Here is a 22,849-nt window from a genome sequence, read left to right as displayed (position 1 = left end):
GAGAGCCAGGACCCTGCCTCCCTCCCAGGTCTGGGTGTCCCCTGAATGCCTCAGGGGGACTGAGCTGCAGATCGTGTCGGCAGATGGGCAGGTGCCGGCCCAACCACTGTACGTTGCTGCGCAGGCTCTGGGGACTTGGGGTGACAGGGACCAGGACCCTCTGTTAGCAGCAGAGGGTCCACGTGGGGACAGCAGGAGACGAGGGAGACCAGCTATCTGGTTCACAAGCACCGTGTCCCTCACACAGGGGCAGCTCGGTGGGTCTGGGGCAGTAAAAAGGGCCCAGCGAGGAGCTTCCGAGCCCCACGGCGTGCTCACCTCTCATGTACTCCACGGTGCCGTCAAGCACGAGATTGAGCAGTGGGTCGAACCCTTTCAGGATGCCGCTGGCTTGGAGGCACCACCGAGGAGAGAAACGGAAAGGCGCTAGATAAGCGGTTGTTCTGGGGACAGGTGCACAGAGACAGGCTCACCCCCAGAAGGTGCAGATGTGGGGAGCAGCCTCTGCAGGGACGGGAGAGAAGGGGCACCGGGAGGGAAGGGAGGGAGGGGCTCCAGGAGGGGAGCCATGAGGACGACCCCAACCACCCCGACCACAACGTGGTCGCAAACGTCTCCTGCAAAGGGCCAGCTGGTGCACGTTTCAACTGTGTGGGCCCCGTGGTCTCCACAGCAACTACTCCGCGCTGCCTTCCTGGGGCGAGGCAGCCAGAGGACACGGAGACACTCAGGTGAGGCTGTGCCACGATAAAACTTCACTTACGGGCACAGAAACGTGCAATAATCGTCTCATTTTTTCAAATATTTAGAATTGTTAAAAACTGTGCCCAGCTCACGAGCCATGGCCTACGCCCACATGGAAAGGAGCGGCGCACCGACCGGCGCTGCCGTGTGATGCGCCCTGAAAGCACCCCCCGCAGCTGCTCAGGCCTCCCCATCCCAGGCACAGCTGGTGGAAGCAGGCATCCCCCCGAGTCACTGCAGCTGTAGGGTCTGCACCGAGAACGGGGCTGGACGTGACCGGCAGCCCCACTGGTGTAGGGTGCGGTCTGCAAACTACGGCCCGTGGGCCAAAACCAGCAGAGGCACTTCTCTGAGTGGCTTGGCCGGCTCACAGCCGCGGTCACGTGCTGACGCGCGGTCTGTGGCTGTTTTCCTGCTCCAGGGGCAGACGTGACAGCTGCAACAGAGACGGTCTGGCCGACAAAGCTGAAAACACCCCGTCTGGCCCTTTGGGAAAACGTCTGCCAGCCTGACTTGCTGGGCTGGAGCCCCTGGCTCTGTGGCTTCCTCTCTCCCTGCTTGCAAAACAAAGGTCACGAGGACACCCGATGGGGTTACGAGCAGTGGGCACCTGTGGGTCTGTCCTCCCCAGTGGGGCACGAGCCAATGTCCCCCACCCCAGTGACCACCTGTGGGAGGGGACCTGTGAATATGATGGGACGTCATTCCTGTAAGTGGGTTATAGGACGAGGAAGACGAAGGAATCTGCAGATGTGATTAAGGTCCCAGAACCAGCGCACTTTCAGCTCCTCTAAAGAGAGACTATGCTCGGTGGGCCTGACCTGATCAGATAAGCTGTTAAGGGAATAGGAATTTTGTAAAAGAAGAAACTGGAAGCATGGGAAGGATTTTCCTGCTGGCCCCGAGGGAGCAAACTGCCATGCTGGGCACAGGCTGGCAGGCAGCCTCTAAGAGCCGCGAGTCCCTGGACACCTGCATTAGGACACGGGGACCCCAGTCCTACAGCCACAGGGAACTGAATTCTGCCAACAACCAGCAGGGCGGGAGGAAGACCCTGGGCCTGAGACAAGGCTCCTAGACGCTCCTTTACTGCAACCTGTGAGACCTGGAGCCCCAGACACCCAGACTCCTTCCTTACAGACGCCACACGACAGTAAATTCGTGTTGTTCAAGCTGCTAAAGTGGCGGCAACTTGCTATGCGGCATAGAAGGCCCATACAAGCACCCTGAGGAACAAGAGCTGCGTCTCGTTCTCGTGTCCGAGAGCCGGCGCGGTGCAGACAGAGCAAACATTCGTTCAGGTTTGAATTCTCACTGCTGCCAGCCACCTACACTTGCAGGCACCACACTCTTAACCCCACCAGTGCCACCCAATCACCCGCAGCTCGGGATCGCTGTCTCAGGAAACACACTGAAGATCACAGAGGCAGCTGAAGAAATGAAATGTTGCTCGAGGGCTTGCTGGTGTCAGGAACCATGCTAAGCATGCCTCCAACCCTGTAGCCCTCAAGGCCCGGTGAGGTCGGCGGAGTGAAGAAATGAAGAAAGAGCCCTACGGAAGGTAAGCTGCCCGAAGTCCCACAGGCAGTGTGCCAGAGAGCTGGGGCTCTGACCCCAGAGCCTAGGCTGAGGGCGGCCGCCACGCCCAGGCCACGCTGCCTAAAAGCATGAGCAACACCGGGCCTCGTTCCTGCCCTCTCCTCACCACGTTTCAGGGGAAGATGCAGGGTTCAGTGTCCTGTTTACCTGCATAAAACGGGGAACCATGACAGACGGTGCTAGGAGCTTACACCAAAGGGGCGTGGCCCACGGTGGCGGGTCGGGGAAGGCTTCCCGGAGCAAGAACCTTGAGCTGAGAGCAGGAAAATGACTCTGGAGTTAACCTCAGGCCCCAAACGGAGTCACCTGTGCCAAACCAACACTGAAGACCTAACCTAACTGCAGCTTCAGCTCTCCCAGAGCCGCAATCTCAACCAACCGATGTGGGATTTCCGGCAGGCGCTAGGGAGCTGATCTTCCTGACACACCTCCACCATCCATCCCCCCAGGAGGGTGACCATGCCGGGAACAATCCACTCTGCCTGTTCCTGCAGCCTCCTGCCTACAAAAACCTCCCGGCCCGTATGGCTCCGGGAGCGCCCGTCCGGCTACGTGGGATGCTGTCTGACTCGGGATTAGCTGAAAAAGCCACCAAGGTCTTCTACTGCAACACCGGTGGCGGCGAGTCAGAGCTCACAGGAGCACTGAGGCAGAGCCACTTCACAGCCCTGCGGTAGCTGAGGGCTCACGTGCTCCTCAGAGACACACAGGCTGTCCTTTCCCCTCCGACGGCGTGGAGCCTGGAGGGGCTGAACGGCGCACGAGGAGAGTCCATCTGTGTTTAGCAGGTCCGTCTGGTCCACACTTAAGAGACCGGCTGTAGGGCCGCGGTCTCAACCGCGGAAGGCCCGGTTGCGTTGTCAAACCTCAGGGATGCTCCTGGCATCTAGGGGCATCCAGGGTTGCTGCTCAGCAGCCCCGCGCGCCCCGGACGGCCCTCGCAACCAGAGCCCTCTGGCCCCAAGCCACGAGCGCGGAGCCCCAGGAGCCCGGCTGCAGGGGCATCGGTGACCAGCTGCGGCAGCTGTCCGCGGAGGACTCGGGGAGAGGAGCGCACAGCAGGCCAGGCGGGATCCCAGGCCCGGCTGCACCAAGCGGCTCTGCGTTGTTCGGACCCCTTCCCGTGCCTCGGTTTCCCCGCGTGCGCAACGCGAGGCACAGCCCCGAAGCCCTCGGCGGAGTAGGAGGCTGGCTCGAGTTCCCCGAGCAAAGCGCTCAAGGCGGCGCCCAGGCATCCGCCACCGTCCTCTCCTCCGCCGTCGCTCACCCGCGACCGCTTACGGGGTGCGGGCGGCGGGGTCTCACCTTCGCGGCCTCCCTGAAACTTCACCCGAATCGTCTTGTCGATGTACTTAGACAAGTCCAAGATGCTCTCTTTTTTCTTCTTCTCTTTGTCCTGCAGGGGAAGCAGAGCGCGTGAGGCGCAGAGCGCGGCCGGGTCCCACGCCGCCCGCCCTGCCGGCCCCGCCGCGCGCTCACCGCCATCTTGCCGCACCGCGCCGCTCTGCGCAGGCGCCGCCGCGCGCCCTTTGACCCTTCCCCCGCGCGCAGGCGCGGAGCTCACACGGCGCAGGCGCGCCCGGGCGCGCCGGGGCGTTGCTGGGAAACATCTGGCGACGCCTGCGGCTCGGACCGGCGGATATGGCGGCGGCGGCGGCGCTGGCGCGGGTCGCGGCGGCCTTCCTCCTCCTCGCGGCCCAGGTGAGGCTGCGTCGGCCCCGCCGGCCCCCCGGCTGCGGCCCCGGCCCCTCTGCCCCGGGCCCAGCGCAAGCCCCGCCCGGCCTGGCCTGGGGGCCAGCCTCGGGTTTGCGCGCCCCCCGCGCGGGTGGCCCCCGGGCCGGGAGCCGGGCCGTGACCTTGCGGGCCTGTCCCCGGCCACTGTGTCTTCCCCGCCTTGCAGCCCTCCCCAGCTGCAGCGTCGCGCAGCTGCGCTGGGTCTGGAGTTTGGGAGTCCTGCTCCGTTTCGAGGTGTCCAACCGCCGCCGGGGACGCCCCTGCCTGGCTGCGTGGTCTTGGCCAGGCGGCTGCCCATTTGCGAGCCTCAGTTTCCCCTTTCGCGCGATGTTAGCGCCCGCCTGCGTGGTTGCGGTAAGCCGGCCGGCACGGCGCCCAGTGCCTGGCAGCCTCGGGGAGCGGCCAGGAGCCCATCCCTGGAAGTGGGGCCGGATGGCCGCCCATATTCTGTCCGGTGACCTTGGGCGAGGGAGGTCCCCCGTTTGGGTGGCAGTGGCTCATCTGCAAAAGGAAGAGTACAGTGAGGACCCAGCGAGGTGATGCACATGGGGTGGTTTATGTGCAGCGTGCTCCTTCTTGGGCACTTAAAGGTAAGGGTCTCCGGGGCTAGTGGGGGGTCTGCCACCAGCCGGCTGATGGACCTACATCATCATGAGCGCGTCTTTTATTTGCAGGCCCTCCCTGCCTCTCCCCTGTGTCATGCAGCTCTGGGAACGGTGTCCCTAACGTTAAGCCCTGCGAACGCAGCCATTCACCTTGACCTGCCCACCCCAGCCCCCCACCTCTCTACCGTAGCCTCCGGTGGCTGGTGCTCTCCCACGTCCCCAGTCTGTTCCCGACACAGCAGGAGTGATGTGTTTGAAAGTGTGTCAGGTCTTGTTGCGTCCAGTGCATGTGGGAGGTCTCTGTGGTTTGGCTGCTTGGGAAGCTTCCCCTCCGTTTCTAGTCTGCTGAAGGCACTCTGCTCTCTGGTCTTCCCCGTGTCCCTGGAATGCCCCTGGTCATCTTTCTGGTCTCAACTTAGTTGTTTTTCCGTCCCCCACCCCCGGACAAGTTCCCTGGGCTGCCCCTTCCCCAGCTCTTGGCCGAGCCTCCGTACCTCCCCCAACCCTACTCCCTCATTTTCCTCAGCAAGTCAAGGAGGGCAGGGACATTTTGAAAGAGAGCAAAATGAGAAGTGGACACAGGGTAACGGGAGCACCATGGAGGGAGTGACCCAGTTTGCCTGGGAAGGCTTTGTGGAAGCAGGGGCACTTCAGGGGTGTTCTGAAGGATGAACAGGAGTTTGCCAGGTCTTGAAGGCAGAGGGAGGGTGTTGCGGGTGATGAGCAGCTTGAACAGGGGTGAAGGTGTGAGAGCTGACGACTTACTTTGAGCAGGTGAGGAGTCCACTCTGGCTAGTAATGCAGGGTGGTATAATGCTTACACCCTGAGAAAGATGACACCCCAAAGGAGGCCCTCAGGTGCACTTGAAGGGAGCTGGGGTTGCCCCTTCAGCTGAAGGGCACAGGGAGGGGGCAGCAGGAGTGGCTCCCAGGAAGAGGGTAAAGGGCAGGCCAATCTGTGGCCTCCCTGGGCTGGGCTGGGCAGATCAAAGGCAGGTGGTGGAAGGCTCATGGTGCTCCTGGGCAGGCTGAGGGTTTTGAACTTTGTCCTGTGTGCAAGCAGAGGACGGTGTCAGAGCATGTGATGAGAGCACTTCAGCTGGTTCTTCCCAGAACAGAGCCCGGGCCCGTGTGTCTGTCTGCCCCGAGATAGGACAGACGGCATTGTGGTGGGTGGGAGTGGTTCTTTGTGGAAGTTTGGGTCCCAGTGCCTGAGAATAAGACTAGCTTTCCACTGGCTGGGATGCTGCTTGTGGGCAGCCCTGAATTCATTTGCTACCATTTTGTGACCCTGGGAGAGGGATTCCCCAAATATACGGGTCTCCCCAGTGGCTACAAGATGTGCACATAAAGACAGTGGTGGAGGCTGTCACTCAGCAGATCTGAAGTCACGTTAGTGCCCTCCCACCCCTTTCCTCCCTTCTCCACTCCTTCACCTGTCCCCTCTGCCCCTCCTCCACCTCTCCTCCTCCTCCACCTGTCCCCTCTGCCCCTCTAACACCTGCCGCCTCCCAACTCCTCCACCTGTCCCTGCCCGTCCTCTGCCTCAACATCTCTTTCCAAGCTTCCTGGGTTCTTATTTTCTCCACCCTCTTTTAGAACTTACCAAGTCTTAGAAGGACGACTGCTTCCAGCCTGGACTCATTAGCTTTTCTTAAACCGCCTGATGTGGAATGCCTGCATGGTCTCCCCGAAGCATGGTTTCCCTAGAAGTGCCTGAACCTGCTTGGCGATTGTGATGTGTCAGAAGGTGGCCTGTCTGGTAGTCCCAGTGATTTCTGGCTCTCCAGATTGGGATGGGCCATGCTGGACTGAATAGCACTGGGTCCTTTTGAAGAACTTCTGATCCCTTTAACTCTGCGGGGGAGGAAACCATACTCTGGCATTTGACATAAGAACAGGCTGATTTCCTAATGGGAAGCCGGTTGTGCAGACTGTGGGGAGAGGGGTCCATGAGGTGGGCTTCTGCGCTCTCAAATGACCTTTTTAAAGAGAAGCAGCTTCTGTGCATTCCCGTTTTACACAAACGACACTTCCCCCACAACCTGGATCCCACAGAACAGGGGTCAGCAGTGTCCTGAAAAGGGCCAGACAGTGAGTCTTTCTGGCTTTCTGGGCCAAGTGGTCTCTGTCGCAACCACGCAGCCCTGTAGGAGTCCTGAGAGCCGCCAGAGGCCCTGCATACGGGAATGGGGCAGCTGTGTTCCAGTGAAACTTTATTTAGAAGCACAGGAGGTGGGCTGCACGAGGCCTCTGGGTTGAGCGGTCCTCTGTTCCCCACAATGGCCCATGGTAAGGAGGCGCCAGGGGTTCTGAGCATGGGGTGACCCTTTGGAAGGGGTGTACAGCCAGGTAGAGCACTTAGGGCCAGGTTGGGGGTGCCCTTGGGGGGCAGTCTGGTGGGGAGAATGGAAGAGAGGACTCCTAATGCTGCCTCTGGTGGAGGGAGTGAGGTGACACGTGAGGTGCCTGGAGGTTGGCCAGGGCGGGTGGCGGAAGGGCGCGGCCTTTGTGAGGTGCTCCAAGACCCCTGGTTGGCCTCGGGCCGCGTCCGGCCCTGCCCTCGCAAACCTGGGTTCTGGGAGCTCAGTGCATGAGCATGGCTTCCCCGCGCACCCCCAGCAGTGCACGAGGCGTTCAATGCCTCCCTCGAGGCAACAGGCCACGGCGTCAGATCAGAGGTGCCCGCCGGAAGAGCGGTGGTCGGGGACCCTGGAGAGGACGAGGGCGCGCACCCCGCACCCCTGTCGGCCTGCCAGCCACAGGGTTGGGATGCCCTGGGGTCTCCATGCTGCCGCCACAGCAGCGTGACCAGGGTGGGGTGAGAAGCTCCTGGAGTGGCCGGGGCCTTGCTGAGCTTCCACCGATGGTCTGGCTGAACGGAAGCCGGTCACTGCCCCAGGCCTGGTGTCGGGGGCCGCGATCCATCAGGACCCTCGGCCCAGTCAGCTGCACGCTCTGCCCCCACGGCGAGGCATGTGTCTTACGGTGCTGGCTGGACCCTATCAGGCATCTGTGTCAGGCAAGCAGCTCTAGCTGTTTGGCTCCTTGGCAGATTCTTGGGGTTCCAAGGAGGGGGTTTCCCATCTTAGTCTTGGACGTTTGCAGCCTAAGGAGAGCGCAAGCTACATGGGCCCCAGGAGCCCAAGGTGCGCAGAGCAGGCTTCCGGGCCAGGTTGCAGGGCCCCCTGGGGGAGTGGTGGCTGGACTGACCCCCTCGGCTCCTAGCACCGGGCTTCTCTCCTGAGACCCCCTCCCTCAGCAGGCCCCCAGGAGCTACTCAGACTTGGGGTGAGCCTGCCTAGGGGCAGAGCCACCAAGACCTGGGCCCCAAATGCTGTGTGACCCGCTGTTGACGAAATCCGAGGACGAAGGCTGTGCTTGTGGGGGGTCCTTTGCCCCAGCCCGAGCCCAGGGTAGGGGAGGAGGTGGGAGAGGGCCCCCTGCACTCCGGTCCGCCAGCCAGCCAGGCAGCAGCTCTAGGGAGGGGTGCAGTGGTTCAGGCAGGAGATGTGGGTGAGCAGGGAGTGGGGACACCTTTGTATGAAACAACGGTTTTTCACGGAGATTAAGCTGGTGTTCAACAGAAAAGATGAGAGTCAGCCCCTCTGTCCCAGGCCCCCAGCCATCCCACTGTCCTTGAGGGTTATCCAGTGTTTCGAGAACTGTGGGTCCTGCCCCTGTGCCTCGCTTTGAAGTCAGACAAAGCTTGCTGGGTCCTCCTGACCCTCTGGGTGTGGCCCTTCCCGAGCAGCCAGCTCCCCTGTGGGGGACCATGATGCTCTAGCTGCCCCTTCCTCCTTCCGGGAAGCCGGGGCTGGGTGGGGAGACAGGCTTCGCTGGCTCGGGGTCCTGGGGAGAGAGCTGTCCGTGCCCTGTTGGTGTCTGCATGGCTCTTTCTCTGTTGTGAAGTCTCACAGTTCCCAGCCCCAGAGCCGCCCGCCCTGCAGACCGCCTACTTCCTGCCACACCTCCGAACCGGCGGTCGGTCCCCACTGGGATCCCACTGGTCTGTGCCTGGCAGGGGCCAGTCATGTGACCAAGGCTCCGAGGTTCCCCTGGAAAGTGAGGTGTGGCACACAGAGCCGGCTGGCCTCAGCAGTTAGTGGCCAGTAGGTAGTCTTTCCAGGAGCCTGCGGGTCAGGGGCAAGGAAGTTTCCAGGCCTGGCAGGCCTTGCCCTGTGTTCCTGGCCTCGAGCCAGCACCCAGGCCTGGGGGTGGATCTGCGGGCTCACCGTGTCCTCCTCGTGACAGAGCCACAGGGTTTTCATTCTCCCTGTGCCGTCCATCCCGCGAGGGCCCTGTGAGGTGGTGCTGTCCCTGCCGTGGGAGCAACAGGGAGGGGACCTGACGGCGCAGTCAGCACCCGGGTCTCCCTGGGGAAGACGTTCCTGCCCTGGCTGCCCGGCCTTGTTTTCTCCACCATAAGATGCCTGCTGGTGTCCCATCTGTCCTGTAGGAGGGCGGAAACCAGCCCAAACCCTGGGCGGGGGGTGTCCTTGTTTGGCTCAGGCCCAGCTGCTTCTGCCGAGCTCTCTGACCGCTGCCTTGTTGCTGCAGGTGGCCTGTGAGTACGGCATGGTGCACGTGGTCTCCGAGGCAGGGGGCCCCAAAGGCAAAGACTACTGCATTCTCTACAACCCACAGTGGGCCCACCTGCCACATGACCTTGGCAAAGCGGTGAGTGCCCGCTGGGGCCCTTCCTCATGAGGGTCTTCCCACTGGGGTCTTTCCTTGTGGGCCTGGCAGGCCTGGAGGTGCTCTGGGGTGCCCCCTCTGGACTTGGGGTCGGGTCTGTCCTGCTGACTGCCACCCCTCTGCTCCCCAGCCTAGTCCCTGGAGGGGCTGCTAGATGTCTCATCTTGCAGGGAGCCTGCTGGAGGACAGAGGAAGGGCCTCAGCTGTGAAACCAATGTGGGGGTCACACTCCAGGGGCTGCTGGGATCTCAGATGGCCTCTCTGGGCCTTGGTTTCCTTGGTCAGAAACAAAAGATATCCAACAGAAGATGTTGTTGAGGAATGGCCCCCGCCAGGGGCACTGGCCAAGCCCCCGCACGCTGGACCGGGGCTGGCTGGCAGAGGGGTCCTGAGGAGTGAGGACTGGCCGCACGTGGCATGGTGGGTGGGTGATTCTCACCCTCAGGCCACTGCTCCCGCCTGCCGTGGAGGCAGGGAGGGTCTCCCAGCGGGCCTCCTCTGAGCACTCACCCGCCTCTGTCCCTCCTGTTTGCCTTGCACTTGGGTGTGTGTATGTGTATGCTTGTACATGTGTGCGCATGGATGGGTGTGAATGTGCACGTGCAGGGGCGTGTGAATGTGCGCGCACGTGGGCCCCCCGCCCCTCCGTTCTTTCCTAGACTAGCTGGTGTAAGCGCCACCCTCCCCAGTCTCTCCTGCAGCTGCGGGACTGGACGGCCTCCGTGCTCTGCTCTGCACCCGACCTCCCCGCCAAAGGCTTCAGCAACCAGATCCCGCTGGTGGCCCGGGGAAACTGCACCTTCTATGAGAAAGTGCGGCTGGCGCAGGGCGGCGGGGCCCGCGGGCTGCTCATCGTCAGCAAGGAGATGCTGGTAGGGCCCCAGGAGTTGGCTGACCGTGGCTGTGGACGCATCCTCTTGGAGGGGCCGTGTCCCAGAGCAGCCCTGGGGGTTCTGTAGGGTTGTCCTCCTATAAGGCCTCGGGGCAGAGCTCTGGGGGTGCCTCCTGAGGGGCAGGTGGCATCCCAGGGTAGATTGGCACCTAAGCGACCTGACCCCAAGGCTTAAAAGTGAAGAGAGAGCTTTTCCTCCCCCAGTGGGGAGAGACAGACAGACACACACCACACACACAAACCCCATCTCCGCTCCCCCCCCCCAAGAGGGCTGGCTCTGCGGGCCTGTCTCTCACCCTGGGTGGGCCTTGGTAAGCCGTCCCATCATTCCCACACCCCCTCCTCTTGGCCCCCAGGTCCCCCCAGGAGGCAACAAGACACAGTATGACGAGATTGGGATTCCCGTGGCCCTGCTCAGCCACAAAGACATGCTGGACATCTTCAAGGTAGGGCCTCCTGCTCCCTCCAGGCTGCACCTGGTCCAGGGCCGTAAGTACCTGGTGGGCAGGGACCCAGGAGCGAGGCCGCCCACTGGGGCTGGTGGGTGGGTGGTTCTTGTCACACTCGTCACCAGCTCCCCGGGAAAGCCTGGTGGTGCCACTGAGCAGCGGGAACGGAGAACTGGCCCCAGAGGTCAGGGCGCCCAGGGCCTCTCCGCCACGCAGCTGCTGGGCACTGGCTCCCAGGCCAGCCGACCCTGCCCACGTCTGGCCTGTCTGACCAGAGGCCCGTGTTCACCCACGGTTTGGGGAGTTGGTTTGGGAGCCAGCGAGCTTCCAGACACAAGCAGAACAGGCACGTTCAGTCTTTGTGGAAGCGTCTGCACGTTTCCATCCTGACTGCAGCTTCCACAGCTCTCCCCAGCCAGCCAGACGCTTCCCAGGCGACGTGCCCCATTCTGTGCGTGCACACGCGTGTCCTGGTTTAGGGCTTGTGTCCACGTGTGCATGGGCCCCTCAGCTGACCTCGTAGGAAGCTTGTTCTGCCAGAGTTGATTTCTTTGGGGTGGGAGCGGTGGGTGAAGCATGGGCTCCGGGGGTCCCCCCAAGACAGGCTCTCCCTGGGCCTCGGCTCTCTGGGGTGGGCTTGGGGACAGGGGACGGCGGCCCCAACCTTGAGCTCTGGTGCGTTTTCTGAGGCAGAGTTTTGGCCAAGCAGTGAGGGCAGCGCTATATGCCCCCAACGAGCCCATGCTGGACTACAACATGGTCATCATCTTCATCATGGCCGTCGGCACCGTCGCCCTTGGGGGCTACTGGGCCGGGAGCCGGGACGTGAAGAAGTGAGTGCCCAGGGAAGCCTGTGACGTGTCCGTGCTGGATGGGGTCCATGGGTGGTCTCAGCGCTGGACGAGGGGATCCCGTTGCTCTCCATCAGAGTGGCTGTGGCTCTCGGGGCTGGGGGCCCCCCTTGTGGCCCCTCACTGCACGGTCTCGTGAGGTCCCTGGGGTCGGCCTGGTGCTCTTGTGGACAACGTGGCAAGGACACGCAGTGGGTGTGGAGAGGGTGCCCCTTGGCCCTGCCTGTCCCCCCCGTCCCGGGGCCCCTGGGCGCTGTGCCAGCCGGCAGGGCATCCCCCAGCCCCGTCTGTGCCTCCGTAGAAGGTACATGAAACACAAGCGGGATGACGGGCCCGAGAAGCAGGAGGACGAGGCCGTGGACGTGAGCCCCGTCATGATCTGTGTCTTTGTGGTCATGTGCTGCTCCATGCTGGTGCTGCTCTACTACTTCTATGACCAGCTCGGTGCGTCCCTGGGGCGCCCGGGGAAACCGAGGCCCGGGCCCCAGTCCCCCCGGAGAAGCTGCTTGGTTGTGGGGTGAACGGAGGCCGCCATCCCCAGCCCAGAGGAGGGGGCCTTGGGCCGGGAGCCGTCCCTCCCATCCACCGGGTGCTGGCCACCCTGAGGGGCAGGTGGCATCACAGCCCCACGGAGCTCTTCCTGGGGGCGGGGGGGCGGGGGGCCCCAGGCGGCCCCTGCCCCTCAATGCCTGCCCCACCCCGCAGTCTATGTGATCATCGGGATTTTCTGCCTGTCCTCCTCCACGGGCCTCTACAGCTGTCTGTCACCATTGGTCCAGAGGCTGCCATTTGGCAGATGCAGGTAGGCCCCCGTGGGCGGCCCCTGCCCGGCCTGGCACCCACGCTCTGCTCGCCCAACTCCATTGGCCTCCCGTCTCCTGGTTCCTGAAGCTCCGAGCTCTGCTTGGACGGTGCCGAGGACGCCCTCCCTGTCCCGTGGCCCCAGTCTGGCATGGCGTGGGCAGGCATCCCACACTCGCTCAGCGCTGGCGGGGGCTCCCGGCCTCAGGAGCAGGGCAGAGCAGGGACGTGGGTGGTGGTTCTCCGGCCTCCCTCTCCCCGCATCCCGTTCCAGCTCAGGCCCAGTGGGGACAGCGTGGGTGCCTGTCGGTCCCAGGCAGGGGTGGCAGGGCAGGGCCATGTGGGCGCAGGTGCTGCTGGTCCAGGCCTGGGCGGGGGCGGGGGGCTCACCTGCCAGGGGCCTGGTCTGGTTCTGAACAGGCCGGCGGCCCACCGCTGAAAGGTTTAGACGAAGACGGATGGGTGCTCAGAAAGCTCAGCTCGTGGGGTGAGGCCTTTTCAGGCTGCTGTCCAGGGTCAGAGGTCAGGAGCCTGCAGCAGGCAGGGCGGTGGGCTCCTGCGGGCAGGGCGCTGGCTGAGGTGTGCCCACGCCTGAGTGCCCACCCCAGCTCCGCTCTGCTCTGCCCTGGGGGACCTCCCTTCCGGAAACGCCATAAGGCGTGAAGACCGATGTTAATAGGGAACGTGGAGCGGAAGAGGGGGCAAGGCAGGGGAGTGGGGCAGGGGGTGAGGTGACCCCCTGGGTGCTGGTGGCGGCCAGGAGCCGGCCGCCCCTGACGGCCCCCCCGCCCCCAGGGTCCCCGACAACAGCCTGCCCTACTTCCGCAAGCGCCCTCGGGTCCGCATGCTGCTCCTCGCCCTGCTCTGCCTGGCCGTCAGCGTGGTGTGGGGGATCTTCCGGAACGAGGACCAGTGAGTGCCACCCCCTCTGCGGGCTGTCCTCAGACGCTCCCTGGGCCTCGCCCCCCCGAGGCTGCGGGTATGGGCTGTGTGGCGGCCAGGTGCTGCCGCCCGCATTCGGTGTTGGCACGTTTGTCCGGCTGCCGTGTGAGCGGCGGCGATGGGGATCTGGATACGAGCCGCCCGCCCTCCTGGCCCCAGGTGCCCCGAGCGCGGGCCCTCCAGGCGCCTCGGCGGGGCCCGGTGCCCCGGTGCAGGGAGGCCTGGAGGCTGCAGGCCCCCCCGCCGCCGCCAGCCCCTCTGACACCATCTGGCGCTCCGTCTGAGCCTCTCGTGGGGCAGTCAGCCGCTCTTGGCCGCGCTGCCGCTTGGAGCCCCGACAGATTTAATTGGCAGAAGGAAAACGTGAAAATATTTTGAGTCCTTTGTACACAAAGAGAACGCGAGCTCTCACAGTTAGACTCAAGCCAGGAGACTTGCTCCGTTCTGTAAAATTAGAACCGGCCCTGTTCCCCCGCGTCCGGGCGCCCCCTGGCCGCCTGCGAACCTTCTCTTTGTTCTTCGCGGCCGCCCCGCCCGGGAGAGGCTTTCGTCCTGGTTCCACGAGGGTGACCCGGGTGTGGGCAGGGGCGAGGCTGCACGCGGCGCACGTGGCCCTGCGGTGGCGGCTCCCTGGTGGTGCCGGGGTCACACGTTTGCCTCTGCGTCCCCTCTGCCTGTCCGTCCCTGAGCCCCCGTCTCCCGGGCCGAGAGGTGGGGTGTGGAACCTGGCTGGGCAACAGTTTGACTTTTCTAAATTGTGTAAAAAATAGTTTTGAAGAGAGATTTGAGTCCTGTAGCTGCACGACGCCCCCGTGCCCGCCCCATGATGTGTGTGCGGTGTCGGGGTCGGCGGTCGCTGCCCCACCTGTGCCCAGCACAGCGAGGGGCCCTGCCCGCCCTCCTCGGGGCCCGCGCCCGGGGCGTCACAGCGTGACAGGGTCGGGCTGGGCGGGGGCAGCTCGGGAAACTCGGCAGCGGAGGAAGGAGCGACCGGCAGAGCCCCTGCCCCAGCGGGTGACCGCCGCTCTGCCTTCCAGGTGGGCCTGGATCCTTCAGGACGCGCTGGGCGTCGCCTTCTGCCTGTACATGTTGAAAACCATCCGCCTCCCCACTTTTAAGGTGAGAGCCCCAGGACGTGGGGCCGTGGGCTGCGGCATCCTGAGGGCCTCCTCCGTGTCCGCCGCGTGCCTCGAGCGGCTCAGGCCTGCCCTCACCCGCCTGTGCTCGGGCGTCCCTGCCCTCCATGGGCAGCGTGGTCGTTGTGCCTTGGTCTCTCCCGCCGCCTCCCCAGTGACAGGGCTTAAGGGGCCGCTGAGACCCGCCTCCCAGCATGGCAGCCACGCCAGTGACCCCCGGGCCGTGAGGAGGCCTGGAACCCTCCCCGGGGGGGGGGGGTGCTCACATGGGCAGGCAGGTGCGGTCGGCGGCCCCCAGCCGAGGCCCCAGGCCGTCGTCCCCAAGGAGGAGCATGCGGGGAGCCGTGACGGGCTCGGCATCCCACATCCACGGCAACCGGTCACACAGCGTGTGACCGTCCCCCAGAAACCTCGCGAGCCTGACCTCGTGGTGCCGGGGGCGGGACTGGGTTTGCACGGATGTCCCCTTGCGGCTTTGTCCCAGTGGCACCCCTGAGCCTTGTGAGGGGCGTGAGGGGTGGGACGCGTGCTGGGGTCTGTGTGCCTGCCGGCACCTCGCCGGCCATCAGGACCTCGCCTCCCCAGGCCTGCACGCTGCTGCTGCTGGTGCTGTTCGTCTACGACGTCTTCTTTGTGTTCATCACGCCCTTCCTGACCAAGGTGGGCGCCCCGCCCGCGCCCCGCTGCCGCACCCCCCGCCCCGCGCTCCCTCCTCTCTGACGCGGTCCCCCCTTTGTTAGAGCGGGAACAGCATCATGGTGGAGGTGGCGACCGGGCCCTCGGACTCGGCCACCCACGAGAAGGTACGTAGCGGGCCCGCGGCCGGGGCGCTGCCGGGGGAAGGGGGGCTCAGGCGGTCCTGGAGCCTGCTGCCCCCTCGCCCCCCAGCTCCCCATGGTCCTGAAGGTGCCCAGACTGAACGCCTCGCCGCTGGCCCTGTGTGACCGGCCCTTCTCCCTGCTGGGCTTCGGGGACATCCTGGTGCCAGGTACTGGGGCGCGCCACGCTGGGGTGGGTTCCCGGGGAGCGTCTGGCCAGGGTGGCCGGCAGGTGCAGCCGGAGTGGAGCAGGCGGGGGCGGGCAGCCCCCCGGGCTCCTGTGTTGCTCGTGGCGGCCCTTGTGCTGGGCCCTCCTCCGCACCGAGGGGTCTGTACCTGGCCGCTGGCCAGTGGGCCGGCCGTCTGGAGGAGCGGGGATGGTGCACGCTCTCACGGCGCCCGGCCCACGCCCTTCTCCCCGCAGGCCTGCTCGTGGCATATTGCCACAGATTCGACATCCAGGTACAGTCGTCCAGGGTCTACTTCGTGGCCTGCACCGTGGGTAAGCGCCCTCGAGCCCGGACCCGGAAGCGGGCTCGCCTCGCGCCCTTCCTCTTGTGTCCCCACGACTCTTGAGGTCGCGTGTCCTTCCTCGTATTCTTTTTCTTTCCTCTTCTGTCCTCGTCTCCCGCTTGTTTCTCTGGTTACCAAAGCTGTTCACGCAGAAGTGACCTTTTCTGTGGGGCCCCGATTGCTTTTAACGTTTTGCAAAGCGGTTGGATTGCCCGCCTCTGGCCAGCCCTCCAGGAGGAGCCGCGAGCTCACCCGATGCCGCCTGTCGGCGTGCACGCGTGCTCCCCCCCACCAGGCGGGAGGCGTTCTGACCCCCTCGTCGTGCGTGGGGGGGGGGCAGCCAGGCCCGGCAGAGGGGAGGCCCCAGGGCGACCCAGGCTGACCTTCCGGGTGCACTTCGGGGTCGGCACCGTCTGCCCCTTCCCGCCCTGGCTCCTGCAGGTGCGGGCACGCCCCCTCGTCCCCCTCGCCATCCCTGGACCTCCCCTTGGGCTTTGCGTCCTCGCGATGGTCCTTGAAGTGCCACTGCGGGGGTTCTGTGTGCGGCCCCGTTTGTCAGGTGGTTTCTGTAGTTCCTTGTCGTCGAAACCGCACACCTCTTATCGGCAGCAGACGCCTTTATTCCTCCGTAGTTGGCTTCTGTTGAACCACTTCTTTAGGACGTGGGCTAAGTGTCAACAGCGCTCTCCCCCAGGAGCGCCAGGTGAGGACCAGACAGGAGCTGCGGGCGGAAGTAGGTGCTAGAGACCAGCTGTGAAGGTTTGTTTTCTCGTAGCTCCTTCCTGAGGTCCCTGAGGTCGCGGTCAGGACGGGGAGCCGCTGTGTTGTGGGGGAGCCCACACGCCGTGTTCGTGCCGGACAGAGAGCCGGCCCCCTCACCCCTCACCGCCTCCCGGCTGTTTCACGAGAGCGGAGGTGCCCTTCTGTACCCCCACGGGCCGCTCACCGAAGTTTGGATTTCCTGATTTTGTGCATATGTTGCTTGCGTGCAGCATTCTCTTTCTACCTGAACGCCTAGAGAACGGGACAGTCAGGCGCGGTCACAGGCCTTCGTCTAGCGGCCTCTCTGGGTCCGGAGCCTGGGCCTCGCCGCCGCCCGACTGTCGCCCCCGCCGGCCTCCTGCCCGTCCCAGCGCGGCCGGGCGGGACCGTGCGTCCGGAGGAAGCCAGCCGGTCCGTGCGCGTGCAGCCCTCCCCGTGTGCCCGTCCGGCGCTCCGCCTCCCCGGTCCCGGGTGCTCCTCGGTCCCGCTCCGGCGTGCCCACGGCGGGGGTGCGGGGCCGTCAGCCGGGGTGACGCGCGGCCCGTCTCTCCGCAGCCTACGGCATCGGCCTCCTGGTGACGTTCATGGCGCTGGCCCTGATGCAGCGCGGCCAGCCCGCTCTCCTCTACCTGGTGCCCTGCACGCTGGTGACAAGCTGCGCCCTGGCGCTCTGGCGCAGGGAGCTGGGCATGTTCTGGACGGGCAGCGGCTTTGCGGTGAATACCGGTTTGCTATGACTGTCTGCGAGCGGTAATAACCCCATAAGCCCTAACTAGAATTACAGTTGAGTAAAACCTCCCGGTTTCACGACTAAACCCCACAGCCCGTGTCCCGTGCTCAGTGTTTCCCCGTCCCCACGAGGTTTGCTTTGCTGTCGTGTCCCTGTGGCTCTGTCCCTCCGGGTGTGGCTTGAGCACAGTGCCAGTCCCAAGGGGCGGTAACACCCCATCGGATTGGACCTTGGCTTCCGGCTGTTCCCACCGTCAGGGACGCGGCGCAAGCTCAGGGCCCCGGAGCTCCTCTCCAGGGTGGGCTCACGGCGCTCATCTTGGTGCTGCCGGTTTTTGCACCAGACGAGGGGGCTGGAGGCCCCTCGTACCGTAGCATCGTGCGTTCGATGTGAAAGCACGAGGTCTCGTGTGTCCGCGCCCCAGGCTGTGCTGACCTCCTCCCGCTGCCTGTCAGTGAATCACGGGGAGCAGCCCCTCCGTGGCGGGAGCTCCGAAGGGCCCTAGGCATCTCCCGAGTGTGACCCGCGGCCCCCAGGGCGGAGCCTGTTGAGCGTGTTTTGGAAGTGGAAACACGCATCCTCTCCATCCCGGCCTAGAGACGCTGAACGGAGTGGGGCTCCAGGGCACCCCATTAATTAACCAGACGATGTAACCCGGTGATGGGGCTTTTCGCCCTCCCCCGGACCCTCGGGGAAGCACCCCGGCTTCACTGCCTACCGTCCTCAAAGGGTCTCAGTCCCAGTGAGCGCTGGCTTTGCCACAGAGCAGGTAGCTTAGTTCTGGAAGGTTCAGGAGGTGGGGAACGAGCCAAACACGTCAGAGCCAGGGTTTCTGCCTTGGGTGGCCATCCCGTGGCCCGCCTGCTGGTGGTCGTAGGTGGTCCCGAGGGAAGGTGGCTCCTGGGCCTGGAGCTGGACCCTCCAGGGACGCTGACTCCTCTGCCCTCCCGCCCTAGGCTGCCCCCCAGGCTTTCCCGACCCGCCCCACACCTGACTGCGGCCTCTCTTACAGAAGGACCTACCTCAGTCTCCTTGGGCGCCATCTGCAGCCGAGGACCCGCAGCCTCGGAAGGACTCCGACACCGGCCTCCCCCAGCCGCCTCCAGGCGAAGGACTGGCCAAGTGCCCCCCGCCCACGGAGCAGCCCCCGGAAGTGTCTGCGCCCGAGGAGACGGGGGCCGGAGCCCCCCCCCAGGAGCCCGCGAGCCCCGCAGGCCCCACCCCCGAGCCCACGAGCCTGGTAGGCGCCTCGGCCTAGGAGGTGGCGCAGACTCTCAGGCCCTCGGGGCTGTCCCGCCACGCCGAGAGACCCCGAGACTGGACCTGCCCGGCCCCCAACTTGGTGCTCCGGTCTGGCCGATGTCCCCGCTCTTTCTCCTCGAGCCGAGCCCAGCTGCAGCCCGGACCCTCTCCAGCCCCGCTCCCAGCTCGCGTGGCTGCCACGAACCCCTGCCCCGCTCTGGCCCACGACGTCACCATCCGCGTCACGCGAGCGCCCAGCTCCACGGTCCTGCCTGTCAACTTGGTGTTTCCTTGGCAAGGGCAGGAAGCGCCACCTCCGACCGCCCACGGCTACAGATCGCCCACATCTGGTGCTTACCACGCTGCCGCTTCCCTCAGGTGGTCGCCCGCGCCACACTGGGCCGGACGCCGGTCGGCAGAGCCCCGTAGTGCAGCCCGGCTGGTGTGCGTGCCGCCGGCTGGCCGGGGTCGGCGGGGGCCGCGCAGGAGCCTCTTCCGTCCGCCCGGGCCGCCCGCATCTGTGGTCCAGCTTCGCCGCCTGCTAATAAACGGCCACGACTTGTTGAACTCGGGTGGTGTCGCCTCTTGGGTCTGAGTCTCTGGGACGGCCCTCGTCGGGGCAGCTGGGCGCCCCGTTCACGGGGCTGCTTCTTTCCCGTCAGCTCCGTTCTTTCGGGTTAGAGGGACTGGGGGGTGCCCCCACCCGCCTCATGACATCTGCACGCTCCCAGCCCCACCCCAGCCCGGCCTCTGGGAACAACACTGGCCAGGCGAGCGCACTTTTTATTTAAACCACCTGGGAGCTTCTAGAATGTGGAGAATATTCTGGAACTGGCATTTTGTCTTCTACCTCACTGACAGGGCTCTGCGAACGTCACGACGGGAATGCTGCAGCAGGACTGGCCGCGGGGCAGCGGCCCCCACACCGTGGCACACGCCGGTCCACGCAGCCTCCAGCCTCAAGCCCAGAAAGCTGTGTCCACTGACGTGACGCGAAGGAACAGACCCCCCGGCCACGTGGCCCAGCTCTGTCCCCCGTCTGTCTGCTGCTCAGTTGCAGACAGCAGGCACGGGGTCAACCATGATCCATTCCAAAAAATACCAGCGCCAGACAGACTCACTCACAGCCTTTGTTAGCCATGCTGCTCTAAGGAGGAATGATGTTTATTCCAAAAAAAAAAAGACGTCTTCCACCTGTTTGTGTGTCTCTTAAAACAGCAGGTGACCCGGGAGGGAGACCAGCCGGCCCCAGGGAGCCGCCCGACGGGGAGGCCAGACCGGGGTGCAGGGTCTGAGCGGACCGTCCCCATGTCGACCCGCACGTCCCTCGAAGCCATTGTGTACGTTGGCGTAGGAGCCAGAATCTCTCCGTTTTCCGTGTTTGACAAGCGCCGGGGCGTTCGAAGGCGGGGGTTCGTTCCTGGGGTTTCCGCGTGCAGTCTCCGCTCGCTCCTGTTTGAGTCTTACAATTAAACACAGCTTTTGAGAGCTGCTGCTTGGCCCTCGTCTCCTCCGTGCTGTGGCCCCGGCCGGCAGGGTCGGCTGCGCCGAGGTGTGGGAGCGAGTCCACGGCGGCCCGGCGGGGCCGGGTCCCCATCCGCGGCGTGTGAGAGTCGAAGGAAGCTTGGCAGCCTGTCGCGGGCCCGTGGACTTGGTGTGAGGAGCTAGCTGGCCGGCGGCTGGGCTCGCCCCAGCACTCGGCGCGGCCACGGCCAGGACGCTGCTGGACATGGAGATGTGGAGTCCCACGTGGTTTCCCCAGGTCATGGAATAGCCTCCCCTGGATAGTTTCCACCTAGTCAAAAAGGTGCAGCCCTTAGTGAGCGCCTGCGAAGGTCGCCCCCCCAGCCCTGCCACCTGCGGTGGTGGCCACCAAGCTGTCCTCCGTGGGAGAGAAGGCGTGTCTCCAGGGCCGCTCCACTAGGCCGCATGGGGCCGACGGAGACGCAGAGACACATCGACTCCTCCAAGACCATCCCGAGACCGGGTGCTCGGCACTGCGCGCCGAGGGTCCCCAGCCAGGCCGCAGAGCCCGGGGGCTCTGGTGGCGCACGCCTTGGCCCGCCGGCCCTGCTCGCCCCGGACTGGTGCTGGGCCACGCCATCGTGAGGGTGGCGAACGCGCGGGTGCCCAGGAGGGGGGCCCCATGCGCTTGTGTCCACGGGGAGGGGTAGCACAAGTTGGCCCTGGGGAGACCGAGTTCCTGCTCTGTGTGGTGGGGCACAGCTCTGCGTGGACGTGGGACTGCAGAGTTGGAACAGTGCTGTGAGGACAGCGGTTTTGTTTTCCTGAGTCGCAGGGCTTACATAGTTTTCATTAACTATTCATTCCATCCGTCTTCATTGAGCACCTGCTGTGTGCCCCCGACTCCACCTGGGGGTACGTGTGTGAGGCTCAGACCCACTCTGCCCCAGGCGGCTGAGCCTGGGGAGCTGGGGAGGAAGGACAGGACACGGGTCCACACCTGCCTCTGTCTTCGGGGGCAGGCAGGTGTCAGGGAGGGTACGTGGGGGAGCAGGTGGGGCCTCCAGTGGGGAGATGAGCGTGGCTGGTGGGAGGGCAGGGGTCGCTGGCCACATGGGGAAGGCATGGCCCATGTCACCAGTGGGCTGGGAGGCAAGAGTCCTAGAAAGAGCCCAGCGGTGGCTGCCCTGTGGGGAGAGGAGGGTCCCCCCACACACAGTGCCCCCGCTCAGGGACGGGTGCAGCAGTGGGAAGAGCCCACTGGCTCTGGAGTCCTGGCTGCATGCTGGAGCTGAGTGGCCTTGGTCGTGTCACTCCCCTCCCTCTGGGGCTGAGCACGAGAGCTGCTTCTGCAGGGCCTGGCTCGGGAGATGGGGCCACACGGCAGGCAGCTGGCGCCCGGAGGGACTGCTCCCTCTCCAGCGCCGTGCTTGGCTCCCCGTGGCTTCTAGCGCTTCCCACAGAGGACGTCCCCACCTAGGCCTGAAGATGTTGCCAACGTTGGTCGTAAGACAGCTGGTCCCTGAAGGCAGTTCAGAAAATACCCCCAAAGTGGCTTGAGCGAAGGTGATGGTTCTAACGAAGGGTGTGTTCTCCTGGGTGGGCGTGGAGGGGGTAAGCGGGGGGTGGGGGGTGGGGAGGCTGGGCTGCCGCGTGGCTGTGGCAGGTGCTGCAAAACCGAGGCCAAGCCACTGCCCCAGCCTGACCGTGAGAAGCACAGCAAACCCCAGCAGAAGGGCGTCCCACAGACCCCTCCTGGCCTTCCCCGACAGCCCACGGCATCAAGATCGAGGGGCCGCGAGCACAGAGCGAGTGCGTTAGGGAAACCGGGGATCCGAATCAAGGGTGGATGTTGGCTAATAATGTGTCGGTATTGGCTCATGCGTTGTGACAGTGTATGGCTCGAGCATTAGGTGGGAAACTGGGTGCAAAGGACCATCTCACACCTTGTCTGTAAATGGAAAGCTGTTCCACAAGTTTACTTTTTAAACTGTCCTTATTCACACACAGCCCCATCCCCAAGCTGTCTCCCCAGGGTCGTGCCCCCCGTCCGGGCTCACCTGCCCCGGCCTTGCCCTCCACCTGGACCAGGTGCGGAGGCCGCAGCGGCCCCGCCCCCGGCCCCGCCCCGGCCCCGCCCCCCGCTCGCTGGTGCGGGCGGCTCCGGCGGCGGCGGCGGCGGCGGCCTCGGCGGAGCGCGGTGAGTCGGGGTCTCGGGGAACGGGCCGGGGCGGCCCCTCTCCGCGCCGCAGCTCGCGGGTCGGGCAGAGCCGCTGTGTAGCCGGCTGGACGGGCGGAGCGGACGCCCCGGGGTGCGCGGAGGAGGCCGGGCCCGTCGCGTTCCCGGTCCCCCGCAGGCGCTCCCACCCCCGAGCGCGCTTTCCCGCCCTGTCCCCGCTAAGCCGGACGGAGCCGGGCCGGTGCGGCAGGCCCCGGGGGTCAGGGCCGCTCTGCGTCCCCTGCCTGGCCCTCAGCATCTGCGTGCCCAGGGGGCACCCGTCTCAAGGGTGCTGGGGGCCACCCTGGGAGGGGTGCGGTCAGAAGGCCTGACACTGGGGGAGGATGTGTGGCAGGAAAGCCAGCCTGGCACCCATGGCGGGCTGTCATCGGGGCTCTGCGGTCCTGCTTTGCCCAAGAACCGGCTGAGGATGGGGGGGCAGGGCCCTCCTCCTCCATCCCCCATCTCAGGGGCCAACCCCACGCTCCTTGGACCCCGCGGGGGAAGGCGTGGTCTCTGGCGGTGGTCGGAGCTTTGGGGACCCTGTGTTCACATCAAACACAAGCCCTCCAGCCCCATTTCGTGTCCACTTTCTGGGATGTGGAGGGAAAGCCTCTGGGCACCTGGCAGGTAAGTGGACTCGTGTTCTGT

At 65.0% G+C, this 22,849-nt stretch overlaps 2 protein-coding genes across 7 annotated transcripts in view; one reads left to right on the top strand and one right to left on the bottom strand.

Annotated features, from left to right (window-relative positions):
- Positions 1–3,860, bottom strand: part of LSM7 (LSM7 homolog, U6 small nuclear RNA and mRNA degradation associated) — a 5,156-nt gene extending 1,296 nt beyond the window's left edge. Inside the window, exons 1-3 of the mRNA XM_034997215.1 lie at positions 3,823–3,860; positions 3,649–3,739; positions 319–390 (exon numbers count right to left, since the gene is read on the bottom strand). Of these exons, the coding sequence (XP_034853106.1) occupies positions 319–390; positions 3,649–3,739; positions 3,823–3,828 (169 nt within the window). The 5' untranslated portion in view covers positions 3,829–3,860. The remainder of the gene's footprint in view (positions 1–318; positions 391–3,648; positions 3,740–3,822) is intronic.
- A 90-nt stretch (positions 3,861–3,950) lies between these two features.
- Positions 3,951–20,853, top strand: SPPL2B (signal peptide peptidase like 2B). 6 transcript variants are annotated; one of them, XR_004677769.1, is made up of 16 exons: positions 3,951–4,044; positions 9,243–9,362; positions 10,070–10,252; positions 10,629–10,718; positions 11,415–11,554; positions 11,874–12,016; positions 12,278–12,374; positions 13,169–13,285; positions 14,353–14,434; positions 15,037–15,111; positions 15,192–15,254; positions 15,340–15,439; positions 15,694–15,771; positions 17,100–17,260; positions 18,287–19,192; positions 19,378–20,853. XR_004677769.1 is itself a non-coding variant. In XM_034996815.1 (15 exons), the coding sequence occupies exons 1-15, from the start codon at positions 3,985–3,987 to the stop codon at positions 18,530–18,532; spliced, it is 1,737 nt and encodes a 578-aa protein (XP_034852706.1). In that variant the 5' UTR covers positions 3,951–3,984; the 3' UTR covers positions 18,533–20,853. The 6 variants fall into 6 exon arrangements, 5 of the variants coding, with proteins under 5 accessions (XP_034852706.1, XP_034852704.1, XP_034852709.1 ...); XM_034996815.1 differs by having other exon boundaries at positions 15,358–15,439; positions 18,287–20,853; XM_034996813.1 differs by having other exon boundaries at positions 18,287–20,853.
- Positions 20,854–22,849: the final 1,996 nt, after the last annotated feature.

Source organism: Mirounga leonina, unplaced genomic scaffold, assembly GCF_011800145.1.
Source record: "Mirounga leonina isolate KUSES-001 unplaced genomic scaffold, KU_Mleo_1.0 Mir_94, whole genome shotgun sequence".
NCBI classification, from domain to species: Eukaryota; Metazoa; Chordata; class Mammalia; order Carnivora; family Phocidae; genus Mirounga; species Mirounga leonina.
Note: the sequence above shows the minus strand (reverse complement) of the source record. Positions and strands in the feature narration are given on the sequence as shown.